The 21,360-nt window shown below is 41.5% G+C and overlaps 1 protein-coding gene across 5 annotated transcripts in view; it reads left to right on the top strand.

Moving 5' to 3' along the window:
• PIKFYVE (phosphoinositide kinase, FYVE-type zinc finger containing) overlaps positions 1 to 21,360 on the top strand; it is an 87,855-nt gene that overhangs the window by 34,154 nt on the left and 32,341 nt on the right. For all 5 annotated transcript variants that reach the window (XM_066278653.1, XM_066278655.1, XM_066278652.1 and 2 more), the window contains 11 exons: positions 1,150 to 1,209; positions 1,826 to 1,955; positions 2,330 to 2,510; positions 4,404 to 4,478; positions 7,493 to 7,600; positions 11,222 to 11,362; positions 12,592 to 12,718; positions 12,941 to 14,103; positions 15,631 to 15,731; positions 16,887 to 16,958; positions 18,389 to 18,560. In XM_066278653.1, the coding sequence (XP_066134750.1) occupies positions 1,150 to 1,209; positions 1,826 to 1,955; positions 2,330 to 2,510; positions 4,404 to 4,478; positions 7,493 to 7,600; positions 11,222 to 11,362; positions 12,592 to 12,718; positions 12,941 to 14,103; positions 15,631 to 15,731; positions 16,887 to 16,958; positions 18,389 to 18,560 (2,330 nt within the window). The remainder of the gene's footprint in view (positions 1 to 1,149; positions 1,210 to 1,825; positions 1,956 to 2,329; positions 2,511 to 4,403; positions 4,479 to 7,492; positions 7,601 to 11,221; positions 11,363 to 12,591; positions 12,719 to 12,940; positions 14,104 to 15,630; positions 15,732 to 16,886; positions 16,959 to 18,388; positions 18,561 to 21,360) is intronic.

Raw genomic sequence — 21,360 nt, 5'->3', positions numbered from 1 at the left:
GTGATTGGCTCCAGCCACCTGCAACCATGAACATGAGCGGTAGAAAATGAATGGATTGTAATACATGAGAATGGTTTATATTTTTAACATTTTTTTTTTATTAAAGATTTGTCTGCGAGCCAGATGCAGCCATCAAAAGAACCACATCTGGCTCGCGAGCCATAAGTTCCCGACCCCTGCTTTAGATTGTCAAATAAAAAAATGACAACAGCCAACATAACTATAGCCATCCAGTGTGAATGAATCAAAATTATACCAACTTTTTTGTCATACTGACAAAAAATATATTTTTGGTGTGCCACAGAATTTTAGTAGTTAGTTTATGTGTGCTTTGAAATGAAAAAGGTTTAAAATAACTTGCCTTAAAGGACTTAAAATGGATTGGTGTTTAATTTGCATGGTAGAAGGAACCCCACTTGAGCTATGCCTGGCCACAGATACAGAAAAAAGTTCATGGGGAAGTAAAGAATATGTTTCACTTGTAAGAAAAATATTTAATCTAAAAATTCTAAAAGAGCAGATGCATAGCGTGTTCAGCAGTTATTGCAACCATTTGGCAGTGTTTGGTTAGAATTTTTGTAAAACTAAAACTAATTTAAAAAAACTAATAAAAATCCTGATGAGTTATATATTTCCTGCTAATGTTATTACTTCTGTATTAATTTATCTTATAGCTTATATTGTGAAATAAAAAAATGACCAAATATTGTTTAATGAGGTGGCTTCTCTATCTTTTATTAGGTGAACTACCTTGTATTTAGACAAAGTCATTCTTTTTTAAGCAATGCAGTTATATGTGAGAAAACTTATATAACTTTGTAGGGTTATAATGCAAATTACTGAAGATCTCAATTTTCATTAACCAGTTCAGTTTTTCTAAGGGAAAAATCTATTAAAGGTTCTATCTAACATGACTGTTTCAAGGTTCTGCTGAGTTATTTATTCAGGTCTAGTTGGTTTAGTTTGAAGTGTATGAAAGAAGTTTTGAGACACATTTTAGCCTAAAGCTTTCTTGAATTGGCTGGGCAGTGAAGGGTTTAGTGTGAGTAACACTTTGCGTGTGGGTGTGTTCTCTGTGTAATTGTGCTGGTGTGTTATAGTCATACGACTCCCTTTTCTTCCTTTTCTCTCCTCTCTCTTGGTATGCAGAGTATCTGATTTCTGACGGTGGAGGACAGCAGCTCTCAATAAGTGACGCCTTCATTAAAGGTAATGTTATCAACAGCTCTACCTGCAATGTTGTCTCTTTTGTGCATGAGGATATAGACCTAGCACATTGATAGACGCAGAGTAGGTACTGAAAATATATTTCATTATTTTAGTATCATCAGGACACAGCTTTTAATGTGTAGTAACTAAGACTATACTTTCAGGGATCATTTCTATAGTTTGTTAATGTGTAGTAACTTGGAGAATGTTAAGAATTAAGAATATAATCTTGGACTTGGTTTGCGAGAAGGTCTCTGATCCAAAAAGTACTTTAAAAAGCTTTTAAAAAGGATTTGAATTGTATTTTTGTAAGGCATAAACAATTTTTGCTTTCCTAAAGCATGAATATAATATTAAGTTTTGATGTGCATATCATTGACTGTCAAACTTGTCAGAAAGCCCACACACAGGCAGATCTCAGCCGGTTGAGGATGCTGCTTGCCCTGTGAAATTGTGAAGGGCAGTAGGCAGAAGGGGATAAAGAACTAACTTTTGTTTGTGGGGTCAGGGAGACGAATAAAGGAAATAGATGAGGATATAGCCTTTTCTAAATGTCGAAGTTGATGGTATACAGCAGGACGATGAAGTATAATTCCTTGTTTTGCACTTCCCGTAGAATCCTTGTTTAACCGCCGAGTGGAGGAGAAACCCCAGGAGCTGCCCTTTACGCCCCTGGGCTGGCACCACAACCACCTGGAGCTGCTGCGGGAGGAGAATGGAGAGAAGCAGGCCATGGAGAGGCTGCTGTAAGGCCGCGCGCTTCGCGGTTTTCACTGGCCCTTTGTTTAGCCCTTGAGCGCTTGATAGGCATACGTGTGGTTCTTTTTTTCTTTATAAAATAAAAAATGAATTTTTTTTTATAAAATGAGCGTCCTAAACTGTGCTTGTCTGGCCCCACTGTAATTTAGGTGTTAAAATTTTTATCAAATTAAAGAGGTTGTCTTAACTGAAGATACCCACAATGTTATTTACAATATGTGCGAAATCATTAAGCCCAGGTAGAATGGAAACGTGAGCTAAATGGATAGGCTGTTTCTTTGTAGACTGCTTACTGCAGCTTCAGAATGATTGCCTCTGGCAGTATTAACTATGCAAATTCTTTTTTGTAACATTTTTGTAGTTCAGCTAATCATAACCACATGATGGCACTACTCCAACAGCTGCTCCATAACGAGTCATTGTCACCATCTTGGAGGGACATCATTGTATCACTAGTCTGCCAGGTCGTTCAGACAGTCCGACCTGACGTGAAGAACCATGATGACGACATGGATATCCGTCAATTTGTCCACATCAAAAAAGTGAGCTCTGCTAATGCTTTGCTTTTCTCTCTCTCTCTCTCTTTTTGTTAAGTGAGAGAGATAGAGATAGAAGGGAGAGATGAAAGGCATCAATTCATAGTTGCAGCACCTTAGTTATTCATTGATTGCTTTCTCATATGTGCCTTGACCCGGGGAGGGGAGGCTCCAATTGAATCAGTGACTCCTTGCTCAAACCTTTGACCATGGGCTTCAAGCTAGTGACCATGGGCTTTAAGCCAGCGACCTTGGGCTTCAAACCAGTGATCTTGGGGCTCAAGACAATGACCAGAGGGGTCATGTCTATGATCTCACTCTCAAGCTAGCAACCCCACACTCAAGCTGGTGAGCCCGTGCTCAAGCTGGATTAGCCTGTGCTTAAGCTGAAGACCCCAGGGTTTCGAACCTGTGCCCTCAGCGTCCCAGGCTGGCGCTCTATCCACTGTACCATCACCTGGTCAGGCTGCTGATGCTTTTCTAATGCTAGGAACTAATGAAGTGGGCCTGATTATAATTTGTCTCCTAATGGTACTCTAAAAGGGTTGTTACTGAGAAGTCCGCTTTATGACTTCAGTGAACTGGTTGTGTTCTGATTGAAGAATAATGCTTATAACTTCATACAGTCAACGCAAGGGAAATTAGCACACCCATATTTGAATTTGTTGCTTTGTTTGTCATGCAGTGTAATACATACATGTCTATATAACAAATTGTGGCATGAATCAGATATTATTTCTGAGTTGGTTATAAAGCACATTTGGAAACCAAAATCAACTAGATGACTTTTTATTAGCAGTTAGATGTCATTAAGGTATAATTACATAATATTTCACACACAGCTGTGACAAAATAAATATGAGTTTACAAGACTTCTCAGCTGAGCCAAAATGGAGAGCTTTTGAGGAGGTGATCAAAGTAGGTTGTGAGCAAGAACTTCTTCCAAAGCTGACTCTTCCCTGGATAAAGAGAGTCTGTTTACGAGTCCTTCTATGTTCTGAGGCTTTTTTTTCAGTACTTAAATGCCACTTTCACCAAGTTCTTTTGAGAACCCAGATGTGCTTTAGAGAATTTCTTTTACAACAAAGTAAAACAAGCAATACAAAACAAAGTAGTTAATCTGAGTTGACTGAAAAAAGCATCACAAGTAGTTGGTGAGCATTCCCTACTTTAATCTTCCTTGTGTTTACAGAAGCTTCAGTTTTTGGTATCTGATTGCTAACAGCAGATAATAAAATGCACTCATGAAACCAAATCAATCAGTCAATCAATCAATCAATAAGAGGGTCATTGCCGTGAGGGGACGTTTTCTCTCTACTCTGTTGGCAATGCACTCAAGGGTCATGGAAGCTACTCAAGAAGTGAGAGGTGAATGGATGGGTGAGGGAGGTGGGTGTAGGATGAGTTGGGAGCCCAAACAAATATAGTTTCTTCCTTTCTTGTTTCCTCTCCTTGATGTGTCATCTATGAGAAGGCCTGTTCTCAGATTACTGTCACTGTTCTGGGGAATAGCAGTGAGTAATTATTTTATGCAGATAGTAATGGAGTCCTAGTGTGTTTATTACCAATGATATTGAACTTAATAGTGGTTTTAATGGCCGGAATGCACCAGTGTGTTCAGTCACATGGGGAGAGTACCAGCTGCTGCTTTAGAGAGTGGGGGTGTGTGAAAAGAGACAGCTGTGCTACATGCCATTACTTTTTGGTTGAAAGAGTGCTCACTGTGGCAGCCCATATACTAAAAACTTTTTGGTTGAAAGGAAGAGCTATATCCTGAAACTTTTTGTTCTGATTTTATTACATAATAGATAAAATAAAAAATGGAAATTAATAATAGCATCTATCTGACTGGAGTCTAAGGAAATATCATTGAATTTTACTGTTTTCTTATTTCATTAGATCCCAGGTGGAAAGAAGTTTGATTCTGTGGTTGTCAATGGATTTGTTTGTACCAAGAACATTGCACATAAAAAGGTAATGTGATTCTGTTCAACAGTGAACTGTTCAGGCAACTCTGACTTCGTGCCACACTAATAAATTGCAGCACCCTAATCATGGAAGAAAAAGAGAATGGGCTTTGAGGAGCAACTCAGCAGGTCTTCCTTGGGGGCGAAGTTTTGGAGGTTCAGGGAGTCTCCCAGAGCCGAAAATGATTGGGATTCGGAAATGGCATTCATCAGAAGAAAGAAGGAAGGAGAAGGGAGGTTCAGGCGTCCAGAGCAACACAATGATAGGGTACTGGTGTCATTTCTCCCCTGTCCCTGACTCACCTCTGAGACAGGGTTTCTCTGTAGAACCGGAGTCCTTCGGAGGCCTAGCGTTTTAAAACTGTTTTCTCTTGTAAAACAGAAACTGGCTGGGCTGCAGAACTGTCACTGATGTTCTGTTATCTCTCTCACCTTCTATCTCTGCCTTCAGGCTCAGGTCCAAGGCCACTTTCTAGCACTAGCACAAAGGAGTCAGGTGACATCACTCAGTGTATTAAGGAAACTCAGAGATCCTAAGATGCAAGGTGGGAAAGGAGAGGATGCTAGAAGAAGCAGGCTAAGGACTTTGTACCCATTAAGTGTCTTAAACTTTATTCTGAAGGTCACTGATTCTCAAAGTGTAGTGTACATCAAGATCATGGGTGGACTCGTTTAAAATGTGTAATTCCTTGCCCTGGCCAGTTGGCTCAGTGGATAGAGCTTTGGTCTGATGTGTGGACGTCCTGGGTTTGATTCGTGGTCAGGGGTACATGAGAAGTGACCATCTGCTTCTTCTCCACTTTCTGCCCCTTCTCTCCCTCTTCCCCTCCTGCAGCCAATGGCTCTGTTGGTTTGAGTGTGGGCCTTGGGCACTGTGGATAGCTCGGTTGGTCCAAGCATTGGCCCTGAGCTCTGAGGATAGCTTGGTTGATTGAGCATCTACCCCAGATGGGGGTTGCTGGGTGGACCCTCGTTGAGGCGCATGAGGAAGTCTGTCTCTCTATTTCCTTTCTTCTCACTTAAAAAAAAAATTTTTTTTAAATATAGATTCCTAAGCCCCACCCCGAGAAACTCTGAGTAGGATTAGCTATGTGGGAGTAGGGGGGAATGAGAGAGGGGGCGCTTCTTTTATGGGAGGCACTCCAGGTATTTTCAGCATCGTTTGTTGGTCTTCACATCTTGGAAGCCATGGATCTATGATAGTGTTCTTAAACCATGCTGTGCTTCAGAATCACTATGGAAACTTACTGAAAATAGAGATAGATACCCTGAGCTCTAGGGATACTGCTTACAGTGAGAGCTCAGGCAGATTTCTAGCCTGAGGGACTAGGTGGATGAACAACAGTCCTATTTTAACATTTTAAAGCAGAAACTAATAATTTATTTTTTATAAGTCACTAAGCCTCCTAAGCATTGTTAGTGACAGTAGATAAATAAAAGTATGTCTAGATTTGATGTTATTTTTTAGTAGTGATCCAAAGCCAGTATTTCTACATAGAGTCTTACTAAGATAGTACATTACTCATTAAAATAGTACTTAAGCCAGATCAAATGATCTTTGTTGAACTTAGAAGCAAATTTGTTATGCTCTTCTCCGGAATTGAAAATGGCATGTGGGTGTGGTAGAAACATGCATGAATGACTGTCTTGCCCCACTGACCATATTTAGAAATAGTCTTTCTTTACTTTGTAGTTGCTAAAAGAGCCCTGACTGTAGTTCCCTACTTGGTGAGTCAGTGTTTGCAGGACCATTTGTCAGTTTATAGTCTACAAACTTGGTTGGCCTAAAACTTCCATGGAAGCATGTAGGCTGGTTTGCCTGTCTTCAGTTACATTCCTAGGGTATATTGTTTGAATCTCTGCTTCAGGGGAGGCTTTCAGGTTTGTTTTTTTAAAGTCTTTTTGTTACTCAGTTGGCTTGCTTGGAAATTTATTGTATTAGAAATATATCTATCAATCTATCAGGCCTTTTTTTTTTTTTTTTTTTTTAGTGAGAGGGAGGCACACAGGGAGGAAGGGAGGTAGAGAAACAGGAAGAGAGATGAGAAGCATTAACTCATAGTTGCTGCACTTTAGTTGTTGTTTGATTTGCTTCTCCTATGTGCCTTTACCAGGGGCTCCAGGCGAACTAGTGACCCCTTGCTCAAATGACCTTGGGATCATTTCAGTGATCTGTGCTTAAGCCGGCGACCCTGAACTCAAGCTAAATTAGCCCACCCTCAAGTTGGCGACCTTGGGGTTTTAAACCTAGGACCTTAGCATCCCAAGTCAATGCTATATCTACTGCGCCACCACCAGTCAGGCTCAGCAGGCATTTTAATTCATTTCTCCCTCCTCCATACTTCTTGAGTTTTTAAATGTTAAATGATGGTCTTTAAGCCCCCTTCCTCCTACCCAGGACTTGATAATTCATTGCAGTATTAGAAATTAAAAAATAGTTAAGATTACAGAGGACTAGATTAAAATAGCATTAGTGAAACAAGTCAGTTATGGAAGAATCATGTATTGCTTTGAACTAACTTATTTGCTTTGAAAAACTGTAAGAGAATACCACAAAAGAACTAAATGAGAGTATTATAATATGAGTATATGAGATACCGTATTTCCCCGTGTATAAGATGCACCTTAATTTGGGGTCCCGAAATTTGAAAAAAATGTATTACCTAAAGTTATTGAACTCGTTTTATTCATCATAAAATTCATACAACTCCTCATCACTGTCAAAACTCCCATCCATTAGTTTGTCCTCATCTGTGTCTGATGATGAATCACTGTCTTCATATATTGCCTCGTCCTCGGTTCCCTCTATGGCATTTGAAATGCCACCCTTCTACAACCACTGTATAAGACGCACCCAGTTTTTAGACCCCAACTTTTTGGAAAAAAATGTGTGTCTTATACATGGGGAAATATGGTAATTGATTTAAGAGGAATTATGGACAGTATAAATTTAAAGTTATGACTAAAGGTCTGTAAACTGCAAACTTTAAAAGCTTTAACAGACTGCTTGTTGTTTTATAGATGAATTCTTGTATTAAAAATCCCAAAATTCTTCTGTTGAAATGTTCCATTGAGTATCTCTACAGAGAAGAAACCAAATTTACATGCATTGATCCTATTGTGCTACAGGTAAGAACTTTTAACTGAAACAATAATGTAAAATAGAAGGATATTTATGCACAATAATGCTTGCAAACTCTTATAATTCATTTCAGCTGATGAAATTTGACAAAGAAATTTAATTGCTTTTGTTTTATTTAAAACTTTTATTATAAAAGACATTTTCATATATTATACTTCAGAAGGTTATGAGAACTTCTGTCTCTTCTTATTTTTAGAGTTCAAAGTGTTAAAGGGAACCACATGACTTTTGGGGAATATACGAAAAAAAATTGAAAACCCAGTTCCTGGTTTCTCTTCTCACTTGGGTCATTGATTTGCTTTAAGGATTTCTCTAACTTACTAGGTTTCCAATGGTAATACCTGGTTTTCAGGCAGTCTTTTCTATTCATACACGTTTCTAGAACATCTGTTAGTTTTATACTCAGTTGGTAAATGGGAATAGTGCCCAGTAGAAGTTGTGTCATGAGGAAGGGGGCCCAGAATGGGTGCGGTGGGATGGTAACCCGCAGCTCTGTGGCTTCACGGGCAGAAACCCTTTCGGCTTGTTCTAGGAAGTGACAGAGCTGCTGCTCCAAGCGCTGGCTCCCTGGAGAGTGCAGCCCTGGCCCCGGGCGACTTACTGTCTGCTGCTCAGAGCTCCATTTCCAGGGCGACCACTGCAGCTGCTTTTGTGCATTTTAGATTCCCTTGGAGGCGGCCTCCAGCGGTGCTGAGCTGCCTGCCCGGGCTGTCCCAGTTCCTGCTCAGGGTGCCAGTTATCAGTTTTGGTAGTGCTCTGCATATGAAGTTGCACAGGTTTTAGAAGTTTTCTGCTCCAAACCCTTTTATCCCATAAATGATATTAATTTTAATTTGCGCGTGTTCAAAATGGGAGGCTTTTGGGAATGTACATATCTAATTGTAGCAGAAATGCTAATATTCACTTCCGGAAATATTTAGGGAAAGCGTTATTTGAAAATTATAGGAGATAAGCCCATTTTCCCGTGAGTGGAAGGAACAATCACTTTTGTGCTGAATCCATAGACACCAGCAGAAGAAACTGAGTTGTGGTTAAAGACACTAGGGTTTATGAAACTGTTCTGTTATTCAATGAACTCTGTTACCTGGGGCCATTTCCTCCTTGGAATTCAGCTCTGTATCAGTAAACAGGAGAATTTTTGACTAATTTATACCATCCCTTCTAGCTCTGGTTTACTGTGACTTTTCAGTAGAGAACTGAAATAAGGAATAAGGGGAAACACAGTTACCACTCACAGAATCTGGGGTACTGTGGTGCCGGCTCCCTTGACCTCACGAAAGGTGTCAGCAGAAGACTTTGTAGAACTAGATCACAGCTGCATTTATCATAAAGACACATTCTGATCGCAGAGATGTTAAAAAGTGTAAAATTGTCTTGAAAGTGATGAACTATGTAATTGAAATTCACAGATTTATTTGCAAAATGCTTACACTTAAATTTATCTACTTCATTTTAACTTCATTCTTGCAGTCAGGGAACAGACTGAAGTTTTCATGTTAGAGAAGTATGCTCTGAGTAAATATGTTCTTAAAAAACATGGTTTGACTCATATAAGCTACAGCATCTTATTCATCAGTGCTTTGAAACATAGTTTATAATGCCTTTCTTTAACTCTTGCCCCACTAAAGTTTTTAGTTTGAATTGATAGAAAATATCAGCTGATTTGAGATTTTTCTTCCCTCTTCTTTCTTTCCTTCTTTTTCTCCTCCTCCTCCTCCTCCTCCTCCTCCTCCTCCTCCTCCCTCCTCCTTCTCCCTCCTCCTCCCTCCTCCTCCTCCTCCTCCTCCTCCTCCTCTTCCTCCTCCCCTTCCTCCTCCTCCTCCTCCTCCTCCTCCTTCTTCTTTCTTCTTCTTTCTTCTTTCTTCTTCTTCTTCTTTCTTCTTTCTTCTTTCTTCTTTCTTCTTTCTTCTTCTTCTTTGTGGAATAACCAAATAATCAGAGAAGCTGGACAGTGGATAGAAAGAGGAGAATGGGAAACCAAGGGCGAGGGGGAGTTAGCCTCTGTCTCTCTCCTGGCTTCCCCAGGCCGGCCCTGCCGGGGCTGTTGGTCAGTGCCCATGACCTACCTCCTGATACTCTACTTGTGGAGTCTGGCCCAGGCCGCCTTTTGTACCAGGGTGTCTAATGTACAATTGTAATAGTTGATTGGAGTTGAAAGTGAGGGGAAATGTATTTGCCATTCCTGTATCAGAAGCTAGAAACTTAAATAAAGTCAGCTTATCCTAGTTATACTTTATTGGAGCTGTACAAATAAACTCAATTCCAGTTTGGTGAAGAATGGTAGAATTATAAAACATACAGTTTCTATCAGTGAAACAGTGAAAGGCGGGAAGAAATGTATTCTGTAACAGCGCAGTTTCATTCCAGGGACCAGGCTCATCCGTTCCTGGCGGCACTGACCAGGAACACGGTCCTGCTCAGAGAGCGCTGCCTCGCTCGGGCAGATGGGGCAGCAGGGACAGACGGGCTCGCAGTTTCCTTACAGGGACCAGGCTCATCCGTTCCTGGTGGCACTGGCCAGGAACACGGTCCTGCTCAGAGAGCGCTGCCTCGCTCGGGCAGATGGGGCAGCAGGCACAGACGGGCTCGCAGTTTCCTTACAGGGACCAGGCTCATCCGTTCCTGGCGGCACTGGCCAGGAACACGGTCCTGCTCAGAGAGCGCTGCCTCGCTCGGGCAGATGGGGCAGCAGGGACAGACGGGCTCGCAGTTTCCTTACAGGGACCAGGCTCATCCGTTCCTGGCGGCACTGACCAGGAACACGGTCCTGCTCAGAGAGCGCTGCCTCGCTCGGGCAGATGGGGCAGCAGGCACAGACGGGCTCGCAGTTTCCTTACAGGGACCAGGCTCATCCGTTCCTGGCGGCACTGACCAGGAACACGGTCCTGCTCAGAGAGCGCTCGGGCAGATGGGGCAGCAGGCACAGACGGGCTCGCACGTTCAGTTCAGTGGTTGTCTGTCTGAGCCCAGAATTTTATGAAACAATTAATTATATTGTTTTAACTCGGCTTGTTATTTATACTATTTATTTACTTTGAAAATAAGCCTTTGTCATATAACTGTATTAAAAATTGTTTTAATTTTTAATTATAACTGTTCTAGGTAGATTATGGTCTGTTGGAAGACTGAAATTAGGAAGTAGCTGAGATAGCATCTGTTAAAGAATTACTTTTGCTGATGCTCAGAAGAGTAGATGCTCTGGTTAGTTTCCGAATGCAAAAGGGGGAATCCTTAACTATATTAAAAACACTTAGATGCTTTCATTTTAGGGGTTGTGAGATTAGGGGTTTTTTGTTCCTTTTTTAACCCCTGAGAACTAGCTAATTGGATTCATGGTTTTTATAGGACAGGTTATTAAGAATTAAAAATCCTTCAAAGTAAAATTAGTGAATTGGAGCATGGGATTTTTCCTGAAACTCATTTTAACATAATCAACAGTCGGGAAAGATGAATAATCTCTGTTGTGTCTGAATTGATTTGCTTATAGACTTATTTATGGACAAAGAAAACTTAAACTGAGATTGATATTAATAGGTAAACTGTGCTGATATTTTAATGTCTAGATCTTAAACTGTACCAGATATAATATTTCTGATTATATTCTTTAGGAAAGGGAATTCTTGAAGAATTATGTTCAGCGAATAGTTGATGTTCGACCCACCTTGGTTCTGGTAGAGAAAACAGTGTCCCGGATTGCCCAGGACATGTTACTGGAACATGGCATTACCTTGGTCATTAATGTAAAATCAGTGAGTTTTCTTATTTTTCTATCATTTTATATCACTGCTTTTAAGTTTATATGCATGTTGCCTGGCAGGGTAGCTCAGTTGGTTAGAGCCTCATCCTGAGTCTCCAAAATTGCAGGTTTGATCCCTGGTCAGGGCACATGCAAGATTCAATCAATGAGTACATAAATGGATGGAACAACTAACAGATGTTCCTCTCCCTCCTTCCCTCTCTCTCTTGCTCTCTCTAAAATCAGTTTAATTTTTTTTTTATTTTTTTTTTTTTTGTACATTTTTCTGAAGCTGGAAACGGGGTGAGACAGTCAGACAGACTCCCACATGCGCCCGACCGGGATCCACCCGGCACGCCCACCAGGGGCGACTCTCTGCCCACCAGGGGGCGATGCTCTGCCCCTCCGGGGCGTCGCTCTGCCGCAACCAGAGCCACTCTAGCACCTGGGGCAGAGGCCAAGGAGCCATCCACAGCGCCCGGGCCATCTTTGCTCCAATGGAGCCTTGGCTGCGGGAGGGGAAGAGAGAGACAGAGAGGAAGGAGGGGGTGGGGAGTGGAGAAGCAAATGGGCGCTTCTCCTATGTGCCCTGGCTGGGAATCGAACCCAGGTCCCCCGCATGCCAGCCGACGCTCTACCGCTGAGCCAACCGACCAGGGCCTCTAAAATCAGTTTAAAAAGTTTATGTGCATGTGTAGTAGGCATGCAGCGGCCATTGATTATGTTTCTTTGCTGCATCATATGTGTGGATGGTAGGACGGGGGCATGGTTCACAGTTTCTGACTGGAGGATCTCAGGCTGGAAGAAATGACTGATTATGTAACACTCGTTATAGGGCTCTGCAAGACCAAAGATGTAACAGACGTTAGTTAAGTAGTATGCATTGAGCCCTCCTACTGTTTGGGGAATTATACAAGCAAAAAATGTTCTCTCCCTGGACAAGTTACTCTCTTCAGAAGTTCTCCCCAACCCCCCAGCAGTCTCCTGTGCCACTGCGTGATGCTTAAATGCCTTTTGATAACGTGACTAGGATCGGTATGGTTTATTTTAGAGGGCATATTGTGATTTTTAAGCAACTGTATGTAGGCTAATCTAGAATCAGAAAAAGTCATATAATTATTTAAATTAAGGAAATTCATTCTGAAGGTCATTTAAAAAATTTCCTGTTACTTTCCTAGATTAAATTTACTAAGAGTTTTATTCTTCTCTAATTTTATAATATAATGCTTTTCTGCGTTCTAGCAAGTTTTAGAACGAATCAGTCGGATGACCCAAGGTGATTTAGTGATGTCGATGGACCAGCTGCTTACAAAACCCCACCTGGGCACCTGTCACAAATTTTATATGCAGATGTTTCAGTTGCCTAATGGTGAGTAATCTTGAGCGTGGATTCTCCTGAGATAGGGGCCGGAGGGTATTAGTAGCCTAGTCAGTAGTACAGTGTTTACTTAGTAGGCACTATCTCTGAGCAGTGGTTAAATGAGGAGAGGCAGCATGATCTTTTTACTTGTGGATATTAACTTAGTGAATTCATTTTGTCTGGACTTCAGGATTACTACCTGTTCTTAACTTTCTGTTTGTTTATTTGTAGAACAAACCAAGACACTGATGTTTTTTGAAGGCTGTCCACAGCACCTGGGCTGTACAATCAAGCTTAGAGGAGGCTCTGATTATGAGTTGGCTCGAGTTAAGGAGATCCTAATATTTATGATCTGTGTAGCATATCATTCTCAACTTGAGATCTCCTTCCTCATGGATGAATTCGCTATGCCTCCTACATTGACACAAAACCCTTCCTTTCATTCTCTGATCGAGGGGCAGGAGGATGAAGGGGCCACACCAGAGCCATTCAGTGGAAGTCCCCACCCCCGGGAGCCTGACTTTCCTGCGGAGTTTCTGCCCTCTGATGACAGCAGTTTGCTAGAGCCCAGGCTTGTGTTTGAGAAGGGGGACCAGGAAAATAGAAGTATGCCACAGGAGCTTGCCCCTGGGAAGCATCAAGAGCATGCCCCTGCCCCGGCCGCCTGCCCAGCAGGCATCCCCTGTGCTCTCTTTCCGTCAGTGCCTGAAGCCCTGCTGCCGCTCCATGTGGACGACCCTCCGGGGGCCCTGGGCAGCGAGCAGCCTGAGGCTTTGCAGCAAACAGATGAGCTACAGGATGCCAGAAGCCAGATGAGAGCCTTCAGGGACCCTCTACAGGACGACACTGGACTCTATGTGACCGAGGAAGTTACCTCTTCTGAAGATAAACGAAAGACTTACTCTGTGGTCTTTAAACAAGAATTGAAAGATGTCATCCTCTGCATCTCCCCAGTAATCACATTCCGGGAGCCCTTCCTTTTAACCGAAAAGGGGATGAGGTGCTCTACCCGGGATTATTTTGCAGAGCAGGTTTACTGGTCTCCTCTTCTCAATAAAGAGTTCAAAGAAATGGAGAGCAGGCGGAAAAAACAGCTGCTCAGGGACCTCTCCGGCCTTCAGGGCATGAATGGAAGTGTTCAGGCCAGATCTATTCAGGTCTTGCCCTCACACGAGCTAGTGAGCACGAGAATCGCCGAGCACCTAGGTGACAGCCAGAGCTTGGGTAGAATGCTGGCCGACTATCGGGCCAGAGGAGGACGAATTCAGAAAAATTCAGACCCTTTTGCTTACTCAAAGGATGCATCAGGTCCTCCAAGTGGCAAGTCAGGAAGCAAGACTGAGAGCGACGAAGAGAAGGGCTTGATTCCAGGCGATGCAATGTGGTCAGCAAAGGTGAGCAAGCCCACCTAGGTTCATGCTTGTGTCAATTTAGAATGTAATAAAAACTCTTGTCAGGGTACAAAAATCAAATATAGCAAATTGCCCACAGATTTATTAAATATTTCCTTTATGCTTTTTTTTTTTTTGGTCTTAGGTCTATTGACTTATGTGTTGCTTTAAAATGTATGAAGTAGGAATATAATGTAATACAACTATTTTGAGGGTTTCAAGCTGAGCGTACGGTAAACTTCCCAGAGCTCTGAGGGAGGGGAAGTGTGGACCTGCTTCACGTTCCTGGCAGGATGACCTGGGCGTGGGTTGGCGTGTCCTTGATTGTTTTATCGGGAGTGAGGGGGAGAGTGGCAATGGGTTTATTGTAGGAAATGAAGGGGTTTTGTTTTTTATGATAGATTTATTTATTTTTAAACATAAAACATTGCATTGTTATTTAATTATAATAGTGCCTTTTATCTTTATCTTTTAAACAAAAATTGAGGGCAAATTAAGGAAGATTCATTCATGAGCACATTATTGTTAACAGTGGCAATAAAACTAATGAACAAATCCATCTCTAGCTGGGGAAAGGCATTTGTTTAATAAAGCAAATAAAAAGATGTCCAATCTCGCTGGTGTTCAGGGAAGTGCCAAATACTAATGGTATTGGCCAAAAGGAAAGTGCTAAGAGCCATGGTTCATGAGGTATGGGAAAAAATACAATAAACTTAATGTTAATTCCTGTTTATGTACATTTATACTAATATATAAAAAATGATAGATTTTTATTCATGTGAGCATATGTACACCTTGGATTCAGGATTCCTGTCTTTTATAACTGATTCCTATATGAATAAGCATTTTTTATAAGGATGCTTACGATTTATAAGAATATATGTACAAGGATGTTTACTGAAGCATTATTTCTAATTGTTTTCTGTAAAAACTATGAATTGGGTCTTATTTAATGACCCAGATAGAGCTTGTGGTATATTCAAGTGTTAAAAGGCAAGTTGTGTTTTGATACATGTGGCAGCATCCCATTTTTATAAAAGCAATCACCTGTGTGTACTGACGTGGGTTTTTCTGTGTGCATATGTGTGTGAGCTAGCAACAAGAAGGCATGGTTTTTGACCATACAGTCAAATTTGTCAATTTGGGAGCGGTGGGGTCAGATGGCCTCAAAGGAGGAGGAGCTTTATGTCTCAAATTGATGTTATATTTAGACATTAGTTCATGCTGTTTCATAATTAACTACCTATTTTTGTAATGCAGTTTTGTAAAACTAAATGGTATTGAAGAAAACAAGCTATTTAGACAGCTGTTGTGTTTTTAAGTTTCACTTAAACTTTTTGGATTGTTTTATTGCAAAAACAAACTACTCTTCTTCCTATAGTTACTGACAGTTGTAAATTCTCGGCGCAACCCCTACAGATAGATAGGAGGCTTTAAGAATCGAATGAGGTGTGGCGGGTCTCAGCGCATGCGCGTGCACCGGGTGTGGAGTGTGCTGTGACCTCCGCGCGCCCTTCCCTTCTCTTCCAGGTGGACTGCCTGAACCCCGCCAACCACCAGCGGCTGTGCGTGCTCTTCAGCAGCTCCTCCACCCAGTCGAGCAACGCGCCCAGCGCCTGTGTCAGTCCCTGGTACGGTTTGTGTCCCCCCGCACTAGTGCACCTGACCTAAAAACAGAATCCCGGCAACTTGACGTGACAGTGCAGCCACTACTAGACTCTGTTTCTCGGTACATGGCATGCTGATGTATGAGTTAAATATGAAACTTCTGTTTGTTCATGGGTAGAAGGAAATGAGATGATCTTTTAAGTAAGAGTGAAAGGAACGTGAGGCTGGAAGAGAAACTTGTTATAAAAGCGAGAAAGTTGATACAAAAGCCTTTTGACAATAATGTATAATTTAGGCAGATTTTCCTTTAAGCATTATTTTCTTAGAAACAGTCTTTTGCTATGTTTTCTTCTAAAACTTAATTCTAAGTAGATTGATAGAAACACATTTTATAATGTTTAAATTATTTGTTTCAAATGATAAGTCACAAAAGCCTAGTTATTGCATAGTTTAGTTTTAAAAGTACTGTGGAACGTAACTGCTTGTTTTTGGAGCACTGTTTCCCTGACAATGTGTCGCATATTTCAGTTTTGGCCAGCAGAACACCTATTTCTACCAGTGAGATCAGGGATTCCTCCAGTCTCAGTAGAGCCAGAGCCGGCTGACGGGCTGAGGGGGCCCACAGGAATGTCCTCTGGGAGTCTATGGACTCCTTAGGTCAAAGCTTGATTAAGATGTGGGTTTCAACAGGGGTCCAGCTAAACTGTGTTATTTGTGGGCATTTATAAGTTAGATGTAAAGCTAGGAATTAGCTGTCTTGGAAGAATTGGAGCTGCTGTTCTCCACACTCAGTAAGGTGTGGGCTAGAGAGCAGGAGACAGGAGTCCCATTGTATGTTGACAGGGTTTAAGGCTCTGAAAGGAAACTTTTATATCTTCTGACTCAGATCAGTTTTACTCATTTAATATTATAGTTTATGCATCCTGATTAAATACTACTTCCGTAAGACCCTAATGGACTGGGAGTGGATAAGATACATATGTGACTAGTCCAGACTCATTTATCAGCTGGCTGGGGTAAAACCTGTTCTGTGACTACAAAGAATATTACCGGTGTCAGTGTTACGTTATAAGCACATCTAACAGATAATCAGTTTGTAGTCTCATGAAATGTCTTTGCTGTGTGGTAAGTCTTGGGTTACATTACTAAGATTACTAAAAAATGATTTCTTCCTTTAGGATTGTAACAATGGAATTTTATGGAAAGAATGATCTTACATTAGGAATATTTTTAGAGAGATACTGTTTCAGGTAAGAACAAATCTTCTCTCTTTATGATCTACTTATGCTTTTTTGATGCCTAGGATTTCAGCCGAAAACATAAACCCTGGTATTGTTGTGTGGCCTTCACTTGCATACCACACGTTGGAGTGTTCCGTGCGAGGACGTTGTCTCTTTCATGCTCAACCCTGGATGTCTTGTCTAGTTTATTCCTCAAATCTTGCCCATCTAATTATCCTGCCAATCCTAAGGTGCCTGTGTGTGTGTGTGTGTGTGTGTGTGTGGCAGAGACAGAGAGTGTCAGAGAGAGGGACAGATAGGGATAGACAGGAAGGGAGAGAGATGAGAAACATCAATCGTCGTTGCGGTTCCTTAGTTGTTCATTGATTTATTTCTCATATGTGCCCTAATTGGGGGAGGGGGCTATAGTAGACCGAGTGACCCCTTGCTCAAGCCAGTGACCTTGGGTCCAAGCTGGTGAGCCTTGCTCAAACCAGATGAGCCCACACTCAAGTTGGCGACCTCAGGGTCTTGAACCTGGGTCTTCCATATCCCAGTCCGATGCTCTATCCACTGCGCCACCACCTGGTCAGGCGGCGCTATTTGTTTTTTAAAGATTTATGTTATTTATTTATTTATTTATTTATTTTTGTACTTTTCTGAAGCTGGAAATGGAGACAGTCAGACAGACACCCGCATGCACCCGACCGGGATCCACCCAGCACACCCACCAGGGGGCGATGCTCTGCCCATCTGGGGCGTTGCTCTGTCGCGACCAGAGCCATTCTAGTGCCTGAGGCAGAGGCCACGGAGCCATCCCCAGTGCCCAGGCCATCTTTGCTCCAATGGAGCCTTGGCTGCGGGAGGGGAAGAGAGAGACAGAGAGGAAGGAGAGGGGGAGGGGTGGAGAAGCAGATGGGCGCTTCTCCTGTGTGCCCTGGCCGGGAATCGAACCCGGGACTTGTGCATGCCAGGCTGACGCTCTACCACTGAGCCAACTGGCCAGGGCCAAAGATTTATGTCTTTACAGTGATTCAAATGAGAAGCAAGAGAAGCATAGGATCTCAGGTGTCAGACGTGGTGCTAGCACCTGCCACTTGTGTTTCAAAGAGCGCATCAGCTGATCTTTACCAGCCCCCTTTTTAGGGAATAGCAAGCTTCAGAAATGTAAGGGGTGAAAGAAATGTAATAGTTGAAATGAGATGATATTTCTAAAATGCTCAGCAAATAGAAGCTACTTAACAAGTGGAAACTGTCACCGTGCTGTAGTTGAAGACAGGATGCATGTTCCCCGTTAGGCCCCGCACCGTGCTTTTAGGTGGAATTCAGTACAGGTTGTCCCAATCATCCTTACTCCAAACAGGGTGTTGCGCTTTCTTGACATGGTTCTGATTAGACGGTATTCATCACACATCACTTTTCTGTTTATGGTTAATGTGAGGCCTTTCTTTGTGTCAAAGGCCTTCTTATCAGTGTCCCAGCATGTTCTGTGATACCCCCATGGTACATCACGTTCGGCGCTTTGTCCATGGCCAAGGCTGCGTGCAGATAATCTTGAAAGAGTTGGATTCGCCAGTACCTGGATATCAGCATACAATTCTCACCTATTCCTGGTGCAGAATCTGCAAACAGGTATGCGTGCTCTGTGCCTAGAATAGTTCATGCACTATTTATTGCTTTAATGTATAGTTCTTTCTTGTGAGGAACAGCGGTCTGTTATTTTGAATGTGTTATTTGTCATTGGGCTCCTTATTTATGTTACCTTCCAGTGCTGTATGTGCCATTTAATGATTGTTTCTTAAAGATTTAGAACTTACTGGTCATTGTGTAAAATTTAGGTACCATAATATGGAAATTATGTCTTGACAATTCTCAGTTGTGTTTGTATATTCATTCAGCAAACACTTGCTTAGCACCATCTGTGTTCTGGTTAATATGAGGGGCCCTAGGAATGAAAAAAGAGCAATGTAGGACTCCTGCCCTCCAGGGGAGGACAGACTTGTAACACAATAATTATAGTATACGGGGATGTTAGTTTGAGCTTATACCCACACTAGTATCTTAAGAGGTACAGATTATTACCAAACACAGGTTCAGCCGCTTGCGGCAGTGAAAGCCAGACTTGTGAAAGGCAGGACTGGTGCAGAAGGAAGGAGGTTTATGCAGGAGCTGGCAGCCTGAGAAAGTGGGGGGACTCTTGTCCACTAAAGCCCATCTTCATATTTTGATGCAAGCAGGTTTGTTTTTGTTTTTTTTTTTATATAAGGAGGGAGGAGGAGAAAAAACAAAAAAATAGAGCAAAGTAATCAAAAGGAGAGGGTTGAGGGTTCTTTGCTGAGCAGACTAGGTGCAGGCCAGCACAGTTTGTTAAAATGACTGGTTGAAGGCTAGCAAATCTGGAGCTGGCATATCTGAAGGTCAGAGCCTGCTGCTTTGGTTGTTCCAGGAACTGAAGCTAGCAAGCAACTTGTAAACTAGAGTTACTGGTCTCTGAAATAGACAAGAGTTATTGTTCTTTGAAACAGGTGCCTACACATCCCTCCTGTCCGGTTGTCCTTTTGGCCTTGTCCGAGAATGAAAACTACCAGCCTCAGGGTGGTGGGCGTAGGGTGGGGGGCTACGCGGAATCCCGTAGATCCATTTAGGTTTATTCTTGCTCTGACATTAACCCTTGGTGTGCGTCAGCCTGAGGAGAGCGGGCCTTCTGTTATGAAAACTAGGCCAGAAGTAAAAGCATAGGACTGATTATATACTTTTCATTTGTTACAGAATAGATAACCTTGATCACTAAATTAGTAATATTAAATCATGGCTTTAAGAGTAACAAATTGGATTGCTAGTACATTCTTATTTAGTTCCATTCTATGGCTAGTCAGACTAATAAAAGAAATATAGCATATTAATTTCCCATACAAGGCGAGGCCATGTTTAAATTGGTCTATACAGGTTTTTCATGTACATTCCTTTTTTTTTTAAAGACTTTATTTATTGATTTTACAGAGAGAAGGAGAGTAGGGCAAGAAGTAGTTGCTTCACTCTAGCTGTTCTTTGGTTGCACTCGTATGTGCCTAGATCAGGCAAGCCCAGGGTTTCAAACTGGTGACTTCAGTGTTCCAGGTTGGCGCCCTATCCACTGTGCCATCACAGGCCAGGCTCATGTACATTCTTGAGAAAAGGACCACATGTTTTATTTCTTCTATACGCATTTTATGTATTAACTCTAGAGGAAGTATTTGGTATCAATATTCTGTTTTTAATATATACTTTTTATCCAAATTGTTTGCAGTGAGCATGTGCCAAATTTAACTTTATGGGTATCTTAATTGGCTTACTCTAGAGTGTGCTTTTGGAAGGCTCATATGGGAATTACAGGTAAAATCACAGTGTGTTCTACACTGATGTCAGTGGTTGAGGAGGGAAAAAACAGTGCCTTCTGCTGTAGCAAACATACAGCCAAGATATCATTTCTTGCAATGAACAGTCCTACTTTTTATACTTGCTTTTATAGGCCTTTTGTTTCTGTTAGACAGCTGGTATTATTTTGTTGTAGAATATGTTGTAGAATGTCTGGATATACCAGTGATTAAATGAATGATTTCCATTTGATCGTTATATACTGTTTGCTTTGGTATAGTCACTTTATTTTAAAATGAAGTCTTCTGTCTTTGGGATTATGCTAGGAAGGAAAAGGTTAAGCAGTGTTTGTTACACCAAAAGGAAAAACATCTGTGTGTCAAAAAGTTATAGAATATATGTCCAAACATTAATATACGTAATCATAAAATTTCTGTAAGCTATCATAATAAAAAAATGGGCAAAAAGCATGACAAAGCAATTTAATATAAATGACCAGTGGATTTGTGCAAATAAACTTTACTTATTAGTAGTCAGAGAAGTATAAATAAAAGCCAGTGAAGTGTGTTTCTATTTCTTTCTCAAGAAATCACATCTCAAGGATTTGGAATTCCTGAGATTGGTAAGGAAGCTGGAGGATTGGTATTCAGACACCACTGAAGATTGTGTAAACCAGGGCACCTGTTTTGGAAAACAGTGTGGCAAAAAGTGGCAAAGACTGCGCAAATGTTCATGTCCCTCGACCTATCAATTTCTACTTTTATTAATTTATTCCAAAGAAATAATCATGGATATTTATAAGTATATACAAGGAAGTTCATTAGAGCATCATCAAAATAAAAACTTGTAATGACTTAAATGTACATCAATAAGGATTATTTAAATATACCCGTATAATGTTATACTCTGTAGCCATTAAAAATCAAGTTGTACAATTGTATTTTATTAGGGACCATATTTATGGTCTGTTTCTAAGTTAGGAAAATGTTTATGAAACTAACTACAGGAAGGAATTTTTATTATATTGATGTTAGTGGTTGGATTACTGGTGGCACTGCTCTTCCCAGCCATCTCTGAC

Source organism: Saccopteryx bilineata, chromosome 5, assembly GCF_036850765.1.
Source record: "Saccopteryx bilineata isolate mSacBil1 chromosome 5, mSacBil1_pri_phased_curated, whole genome shotgun sequence".
In the NCBI taxonomy this organism is placed as follows: Eukaryota; Metazoa; Chordata; class Mammalia; order Chiroptera; family Emballonuridae; genus Saccopteryx; species Saccopteryx bilineata.
This window is presented reverse-complemented; position numbering and strand designations above follow the sequence as displayed.